General features: G+C 37.8%; 1 protein-coding gene across 1 annotated transcript; it reads left to right on the top strand.

Moving 5' to 3' along the window:
• The first annotated feature begins 7,578 nt into the window (after window positions 1–7,578).
• LOC132129444 (transcription factor HES-4-B-like) lies at window positions 7,579–9,388 on the top strand. Its single transcript, XM_059541057.1, has 4 exons — window positions 7,579–7,939; window positions 8,094–8,189; window positions 8,294–8,381; window positions 8,498–9,388. Exons 1-4 carry the CDS (start codon window positions 7,832–7,834, stop codon window positions 9,079–9,081), a joined length of 876 nt encoding a protein of 291 aa, XP_059397040.1. The 5' UTR covers window positions 7,579–7,831; the 3' UTR covers window positions 9,082–9,388.
• Window positions 9,389–9,914: the final 526 nt, after the last annotated feature.

The raw sequence follows: 9,914 nt of genomic DNA, 5'->3' as shown, positions 1-9,914 counted from the left end.
TGAGGACAATCAGAGAACTTAAAAGGTGTAAGATCTGTTCTTAACTGGAAATCTGCCTACTGTTCATACTGTATGCTTGAATAGAGGCAGCGGTGGGAGTGTTAGTGGTGTGAGTTGCGTCCAGATCAACTTAAAATGAGATGTAATTATAAGCTTCTCCTAAAGACACTTTTGTTGAGCTTATTTAATGGCTCCAAAATGACAGTCCTATTAAACTGAACAATTATGTACTATGGGTGTGCCGGGTAACACCGGTATTTATCTCAGATCATCTTTTAACAGAAGGAAAAGATCCAAGAGTCCTCACTAGGCTTTCATGCTCCTAAATTCCTTTATAACTGTGGAAAAGTGAGCTCATCGCAAATGCCCTAAAATGATGTAATGAGATAATATTCTGCTTTGGAATAGTCTGCCAGGTAGAATACAGTAGTACCACACCTTGTGTGTGTGTGTGTGTGTGTGTGTGTGTGTGTGTGTGTGTGTGTGTGTGTGTGTGTGTGTGTGTGATATTCACATACAATGCCTTATTCGGTGTTGGTAATATGTTTTTTTTTTTTTTTTGCTTTCTTTTACTCACCAGGGCTGCAATTCACATTATTAAAAATACAATGAAAGCAGTTACATTGTGAAATATTATTATTATTTAAAATAACTGTTTTTTATATATATATATATATATATATATATATACGTTTAACATTTAATTTATTCGCCAAGATTCATTTTTCAGTATCCATTACTTCAGCCTTCAATGTCATATGATTCCTAGAAAATCATTCAATCATATGCTGATTTGTGGCTCAAGAAATATTTATAATCATTATTTATCAATGTTGAAAAAAGTTGTCCTGCTTCATAGTTTTGTGGAAACAGTAATAAATTATTTTTAGGATTTATTAATGAATAGAGTGTTCAAAATAACAGCCTTCATTTATTAAACCAAATGTATTTTCAAATTAAATGTTTAATTGAATTTATTGAATGTTAAATTTAATTTTTTATTTATTTTTGTAACAGTGTGAAAGTATTTAATCTTTCTTTTGATCAACTTAATGCATTTTTGCTGAACAAATGGATATATAAATATATATATTTATGTATGTATAATCTTACTGACCCCGAAGCTTAAACTTAAATATTAGAATTTTGGAAACCTCAAAATTTTTATCTACCGACAATGTTAATTTCCAATAATTTTTAAAGCATTACTTGTGTTCTTTTCTTCTGTCAGCAATTCTATAACAATTGTACAATTCAAATGAACCTAAATGAGCTTATGATCAACATCTTGCTGTTTAAAAGAACATTAGCCTCTTGATTGTAGCCGAACTGAGCTACAAGCAACCATAAAGGCACTGAAGCCATATCATTGTTTTAAAATGAGAAAAGATTGCATTAGCGTTGTAGTCCCTGTAAGCTCCTCCAAACATTTATTTATGAATTAAATTAGAGGTTCCAGCGATTCTCAGAATTCAATTTGCCATTTTGTGTTTCCACAATCTGTCTCGGTCCACCCTTTTACATCGACATCAGCAAGAATGATCAAAAGTGTCGTTGCACAGCTTTTACGCATTTGGTATTAGCATTGCAGTGAAGTGACCCATTCCAAGTAACCCATATCAGTCTGGAACTGAGGTTTATAAAAGATTCAATTGGAGCTCACTCTCAAAAGATTTTGGGGGGGAAGCCACAATGAAAAGTGCTCAAAGAAAAAGTATTTGGAGATATCAGCAGGCTCTCTGAGGGAAAACAAACTATACCAACCAATGTGAATTGACTTAATCTGATTAGGCTAACCTCATCAACGGCCTCTTTAAAAAGAGAAGAAAGCCATGAATTGGTCAGAAAGGCTAGGGGATGGGGGATGCTCTCACTTGCTCTAAGAGCACCAAAGAGTCTCAGTGAATACCACACATTGTAAAGGACATGCTGGTCCGCAGATGGTGAAATGACAACGACCCATTTGAAGCAAAGCTAACAGAATTTGTCCAAGGTTTCTTCAGGTATAAGAACAATGAGACTGAATAAAGTAAAAAGTCCAAAAAAATTGCTTTACTTCATGTCACACCACTGCTAAAACTTTACGTTGAAGCCCGAGGACTAAATGCATCCTGACTCAAACACTCCGGTAGAAAATATCTCAATATTTAAAAAAATGAATGTGGGATTCCATCTAAAAACTCCCCGCAGGGCCAGAAATAAAGATGATAAACTTGGACAATATTATCCGACACATAGATGTATTTTACTACGTTTGGTTTACAGAAATCCTTAGCAACAGTGTGTTTAAGATATCTTCCTTGCCAAGATCTTCCCTCTTTAGATCTTTTGTCAATATTTTCTCTTATTCTGGAATCTGGATGATGTCAACTTAAGTACCCCAGAATAAGTTCAGAAACCTAGCAGCGAATCTAACTCTAACTATAACTGTATAAACACAAAGTTGAGGGCTGCTCAGTAAAGCAGTTTCTGAAAACAGGACAACAGGATCTGTTATTATTTAGCACAAGCCCTGTATGGTGTAGCTACAGGCTCGTATGGGAAACTGTTTTCTTTTTATTTATTTATTTATTTTTTGTTAATGCATCACATATTTAAATGTTACCAACAGAGATACAAAGTTCTACCAGAAGAACAACTTACAGTCGTGGCCAAAGGTTTTGAGAATTACATAAATATTAGTTTTCAAAAAGTTTGCTGCTAAACTGCTTTTAGATCTTTGTTTCAGTTGTTTCTGTGATGTACTGAAATATAATTACAAGCACTTCATACGTTTCAAAGGCTTTTATCGACAATTACATGACATTTATGCCAAGAGTCAGTATTTGCAGTGTTGGCCGTTCTTTTTCAGGACCTCTGCAATTCGACTGGGCATGCTCTCAATCAACTTCTGGGCCAAATCCTGACTGATAGCAACCCATTCTTCCATAATCACTTCTTGGAGTTTGTCAGAGTTAGTGGGTTTTTGTTTGTCCACCCGCCTCTTGAGGATTGACCACAAGTTCTCAATGGGATTAAGATCTGGGGAGTTTCCAGGCCATGGACCCAAAATTTCAACATTCTGGTCCCCGAGCCACTTAGTTATCACTTTTGCCTTATGGCACGGTGCTCCATCGTGCTGGAAAATGCATTGTTCTTCACCAAACTGTTGTTGGATTGTTGGAAGAAGTTGCTGTTGGAGGGTGTTTTGGTACCATTCTTTATTCATGGCTGTGTTTTTGGGCAGAATTGTGAGTGAGCCCACTCCCTTGGATGAGAAGCAACCCCACACATGAATGGTGTCAGGATGCTTTACTGTTGGCATGACACAGGACTGATGGTAGCGCTCACCTTTTCTTCTCCGGACAAGCCTTTTTCCAGATGCCCCAAACAGTCGGAAAGGGGCTTCATCGGAGAATATGACTTTGCCCCAGTCCTCAGCAGTCCATTCACTATACTTTCTGCAGAAGATCAATCTGTCCCTGATGTTTTTTTGTAGAGAAGTGGCTTCTTTGCTGCCCTTCTTGACACCAGGCCATCTTCCAAGTCTTGGCCTCACTGTGCGTGCAGATGCACTCACACCTGCCTGCTGCCATTCCTGAGCAAGCTCTGCACTGGTGGCACTCCGATCCCGCAGCTGAATCCTCTTTAGGAGATGATCCTGGCGCTTGCTGGACTTTCTTGGATGCCCTGAAGCCTTCTTTACAATAATTGAACCTCTTTCCTTGAAGTTCTTGATGATCCTATAAATTGTTGATTTAGGTGCAATCTTAGTAGCCACAATATCCTTGCCTGTGAAGCCATTTTTATGCAGCGCAATGATGGCTGCATGCGTTTCTTTGCAGGTCACCATGGTTAACAATGGAAGAACAATGATTTCAAGCATCACCCTCCTTTTAACATGCCAAGTCTGTCATTCTAACCCAATCAGCCTGACATAATGATCTCCAGCCTTGTGCTCGTCAACATTCTCACCTGAGTTAACAAGACGATTACTGAAATGATCTCAGCAGGTCCTTTAATGACAGCAATGAAATGCAGTGTAAAGGTTTTTTTGGGATTAAGTTCATTTTCATGGCAAAGAAGGACTATGCAATTCATCTGATCACTCTTCATAACATTCTGGAGTATATGCAAATTGCTATTATAAAAACTTAAGCAGCAACTTTTCCAATTTCCAATATTTATGTAATTCTCAAAACTTTTGGCCACGACTGTAGTAGCAAAACAAGAGGCCAAGAGAGGAACTTAAAGCAATGACAAAGACAGATCTCAGTGGTCCTCCAGTTATTCTCATCATCTTTCTTTTTCAGCATTTCTGATGATGAGAGAATTCAAAATGCAAAAACATTCACTGAGGTCAGTGTGACTTTTGATTTCTTGATTGTGCGGCTCATAATAGAAGTTTTATAAAGCCAAAACACTAAATTCAAGGTTTTAAAAAGTCAAAATAATCAACTGAAGTCAAAATACTAAATTGTATTACAAAATACTCAATTCAAATGCTTAATTGTTTCACATGTGACTTTACAATCTAATAGGACCTACACTGTTTTCATCATAACATTCATGACAATATTCTGGGCTGTCATTCAATTCTTTGCATCAAAAATGTATAAAATCTTCCAGTCTGTATTTTTAATTCTCTGCAAAACTAAAGACCAGGATCGAGCCTACAGCAGTGTGATCAAAGAGTGTGTAAAGGGATTGGCCAGACAACAGTGGCTAATGTAGACATAATTGACTGTGTTCTCGCCATTCTGTGAACAGATTTGGGGACTGAGACTCATTTACCAACAACAAATTAACTTTACTTCAGTGCAAAGAAACTATGTGCACTCTCTGATTTTGGACAACAGTTTGCTGGTCAGTGTTAAGTCTTATTACAAAACACACAATGCCTTCATCTTTTTTCCATCTTCCTTTCCTTTCAGACAAAAAGTTTATCCTGTACGCTGAAATCAAACACATCCCACAATCATATAATGGTCTCCTTGTTATTCTGAATTTAACCCATTGATCTGAATTCGAAGAACATTTTAATATTATGATTTTTATTTTTGTGATATATATATATATATATATATATATATATATATATATATATATATTATTATTATTATTATTATTATTATTATTATTATTATTATTATTAATCCATATATATATATATATATATATTATTATTATTATTATTATTATTATTATTATTATTATTATTATTATTATTAATCCAGTGATCAGTATCCAGGAAACCTTTTTCTGGGACCTTTGTTAAATTCTAAGAAATATCTAAAAATGTTTGGACAAAGGGTCAATAAAATGTATGTCCTGACCATCTAAATAACCTCTGAAGCTCTGTTATAGAGGTTTAATACATACAGAAAGCAGGATTAAGGGCTACATAATATACCCCAATCCCAAAGCAAACAGGGCAAATGTGAAGAGGTGAGCGCACCGCTGGCCCCTGAGACCTCAGGATCCTTGGCAAACAGGATTCCAGCATGCCCCAGCTAGTCTTGGCAACAAATGACAAGAGTCCCTAAACAATGGTCAACAAGCCAAACAAGACTTAATAAATTCTCATTGCTATGGGACTTCTCTACCTTATTAGATACATAAGAAGAAGACAGACTTTAATTAGATGAGTTTTTGTAGCACTTGTTACACTGGCAGTCCTATTTCATGTTCATTTAAATTGATGTAATTTAATATATATATATTATTATTATTATTATTATGTGTTATTAACTCACTACAAAATTGCAAATCGCTGTTTTATAGTTTTGGGATGTAAAACTCTGGCAATGTTGTAGGAAGTATTTTCTCTTTTTTAATATATTGACTCAATATGACTCAACAATATGAGATTTCAAAAACACAGTATGTCTGTTACTTGCAAATCATTTGATGTAATTAGTCATTTGTATCGAGGTATAGACTGGGTTACCGCTGTGCTCCTCCTCGTGGTCAGATATGGTATCGCACTTGACAGTTTAAAATTCTAGTAAAATTTTCGATAGATGGCGTGCGACACCAATAAATTACTTCTCCCTAACAGCATCTTATCGGCAAAATAAGATCTACATTGATCTTGATAAATTATATTTTTCAAAAAATATTTACACTAAATAATTCATAATTTAATGTTTGTGTTTAAGATGGTTGCAAGTAATATGGGCCAATGCGTTTTAAATCCCGTTTTTCTTTTAACTGTGTTTTTCCTTTAAAAAAAAGTACTGAGAAACCCCCCAAAAGTTATTTTCTTAAATAAGCGAAATACAAACTTATAGTTGAGGGTGTAATCGGTGTTTCTTGTATTTTATTCAATGCATTACTTCTGCATAGATTTATAGATGCAAGTCTAAAACATTATTGCCTTTTCCCAGTCGTTTTGCAACGAACCAACAACAAACATTAGCAAAACTCCTACAAGTTTAAGCATAGTCCTGCCAAGAAAGAAAAACACGAGTTCATAATTCAGCAACAACAATCGCAGCCACGAAGCTTGCTCTCCAAACCCCGCAGCCTGAGAGTTTAGCAACGGCACGTGCTCCGAGGACGCAGTGGTGCAAACGGGTGCAACGAGCGGGCGTGCACCGCGCAGACTGGCTGGCACGCGGACAGATGTAGTGGCACCTCCCCCGCGCGCTCTCTGCCTCCTGCACTGCTGGAATGATTGACGCGTAGATGTTCACCCAGCCAATAAGACAAAACTCGGCATTATTTGCATAAAGGAGCCAGCTTCCCATTGGTTTCCTGCGTGCAGCTTCGAACCGCCTCGCGTGCCTGTACAGCTGTTTTCTTCTTTGAAGCGCAACTAGATCCTCTAAGTTTTCTCGGTTTTATTTTCATTCTAAAACGACCGGAGACTCGTATTTCTGATATAACACGAACATTCTCCCACGAGCGATTAAACTAAGCAATATAAAATGCTGTCAGGATGTTACACTGTGGTACAAAGTCAGTAAAATGATCCGTCTAATGCATTGTATATATAACAAAAAAATAAAATAAAAAATATACAGAAAATTAATAAGATTTAAATATTTAAAGAGTAAGAATAAAGTGTGCAATGCAAAACCTTTTAACGAAATCCACTCCAATTAAATGCAATCTTAATGCTAGATTGCAAGATGCATGTAATACTTTTAATGCTAGTAAAATCATAGTAATTCGAGAAGGACATATCTGATAAAGTTTTTTCAAGTATAAAATTATAGTTTCTGTAATGTTGATAAATTACATGATTTATCAGTTTAACCATTCCGACATCAAGTGTACAGGAATGTTGGTCACACAGTGCCTGAATGCAGAAATACGTGAATCGGCTATGAAGAAACGTTGGTGGCGAACAGCAAGAGTATTCCCCTTATCACTTCACAGCCAGGCCGACTGCACTCGCCTCTTTGTTGTTTGTCCCTCCAGGGCTGATTGAGCAGCGCGTGACTGACAGCCCGCGGGGGTGTTGTCCAATCAGCAGTCTGCCCGCGCCCAATGGGTGAGTCCGCGCGCCTATTGGCTGAAGCGAGTGTGGGAAAGAATGCAGAGAGGGTTTCACACGAACTGGGAGCATGCAATCTATCTATAAATACCGCTGGCGTGTGGCAGTGGGAGATTCGACTTGCCCTCAGAAGCGCTACACCACACACGCTCGTTTCCTCATATGACAGTCTGCAGACTATAAGTCATATAGCTGATAAGAGGGACTCACACTCCCTCTCGTGAACATCCCGAGGTCTTGTCTACGCTCCGCATCTAATCCTAACAGTCCGTCTCGGTGTTTTGAAAATCCACACACGGAATATAAACAATTTTTTGGCTCACATCGGACCCAATTTTTGTTTTGATCATGCCAGCCGATAACATGGAGAAGCAGACTGCATCACCTATAGTTGGTGCCCCTGCCAGTGGATCTCATACTCCGGACAAACCAAAGAATGCCAGCGAGCACAGAAAGGTAAATAGCATTTATTGTTTTGACACTTTTTGCGGTTGTATTTCGGTTTAGACAAATGTCATTTGTCATTTCCAAAAAAAATAATAAAATCCAGTAAATATGAGGGGGGGGGGGATAATAAGTAGCGTTAATGATCTTTGCATTTCTTCTGCAGTCTTCAAAGCCAATCATGGAGAAACGCCGCAGAGCGAGAATCAACGAGAGCCTTGGACAGCTGAAGACACTTATTCTTGATGCTCTTAAAAAAGATGTAAGTTGTGTAGCTATATGAATATGTCTATACTTTGCATGTGTCAATAAATAAGTAATCTTCATTTTTAAACAAAATTCCTAATCGGTTCTTTTCATTTACAGAGCTCCAGACACTCTAAATTGGAGAAAGCTGACATTCTTGAGATGACAGTTAAGCACCTGCGCAATTTGCAACGTGTTCAGATGACTGGTAAGTTATAAGTCTGATTTATTAAAATGTGGAACTTTAAAAATATAGCCTAATTAAAAAACGTAAGTGAATTTACTAAACAAACAATGTTAATGAACGTTACCTTTGCTTTGCAGCGGCGCTGTCAGCTGACACAAACGTCCTCAGCAAGTATCGCGCTGGATTCAACGAGTGCATGAACGAGGTGACTCGATTTCTTTCTACCTGCGAAGGGGTGAACACGGAGGTTAGGTCGCGACTTCTTAACCACCTGTCCGGTTGTTTTGGACAGATGATGGCCATGAACTATCCACAGCCTGCCCCAGTTCAGCAGGCGCATCTGGCTCAGCCTCTTCACGTACAGCTTCCTTCAACTTTGCCGATCAACAGCGCCTCTATGGGCCCCAAACTCAGTCCATCAGAAGCGGTCTCACCCAAAGTCTTTGGAGGATTCCAGCTGGTGCCAGCTACTGATGGACAGTTTGCTTTCCTTATCCCCAACCCAGCTTTCGCTTCTGCTACAACACCGGTCATTCCTTTGTACGCAAACGCAAGTGTTCCAGTGACTGTCAACGCCAGTCCCCTCCAGGCCAGCTCAGCTCCCACGCTGGCATCTCCTGTCCAGGGAATGACCTCCTTCGCAGGCGTTTCACAGGCCATCAGTCCCGTTGGTGTTAGTGCCGGAGTAGAAAGCAATGAGCCGGTGTGGAGACCTTGGTAGACTTGCTCATCCCATACGAGCTTCTAAAACAGTTTTTCACGATGAAGAATATATGTTCAGTTCCGTTTTAAGGGACTTGTTGAACTTATGTTGAACAAGGCGTATGTCTTGTTGTTTGTTAGCTGATTCCAATATTTGGATGTTGTTGATGAATATGCTGTAGTTAATTCAACAGCATAACACTTAATGTTTATAAAGTACTTTTTTAAATGAAAGAATTTAGTTTTGTACAAAGTTTGTAAAAGATTGTATCATGCCAAAGGTTTCGTGTTGTTTTTTTCATGATGAATAAATCAAAATAACGAAATCTGTCGTGTTCAGGCTCTTTTTTAAAGATCAGTTAATGTAAATCTGTAATAGGTTGCCTATACTGGATGGAGTAATATAAATGACAAATTATTTATATTTTTGATATTTCTTACATTATGATGCTTTATATCCTACTTTCAATTGACAAGTGACAGTTTATAGCCAACATGACGATTTTACGCTTTATTAAACATTAATTTGTTTAAGTGCAGTGTTTAAAAGGCATATAACTTTTCAATTACAGCTGTTCCACCTTTCTAATTTAAAGTCTCAAATAAGTTACCTGGCTACTCGGGATCAGTTCTATTCTGGCGGGAATAGATCTCTCTAAAGTGAAAGCTAGTGCGAGGGGGTTTTCCTTTTCTTTTGCAAAAAGGTAATTAAACATCTGAAAAGGGTCTCATCCTGTATGCGCGGTATCTTTAAGAAGTCCTAAAGCCCCATTCATTGGTCACTAACAGATTGCCTCAGTGAACAGAGAATATGGAAGAATCTCTTCCTTTTGTGTACCAGCAGCTTTATAG

The sequence above is a fragment of the Carassius carassius genome, chromosome 46 (genome assembly GCF_963082965.1).
Source record: "Carassius carassius chromosome 46, fCarCar2.1, whole genome shotgun sequence".
Taxonomy (NCBI): Eukaryota; Metazoa; Chordata; class Actinopteri; order Cypriniformes; family Cyprinidae; genus Carassius; species Carassius carassius.
Note: the sequence above shows the minus strand (reverse complement) of the source record. Positions and strands in the feature narration are given on the sequence as shown.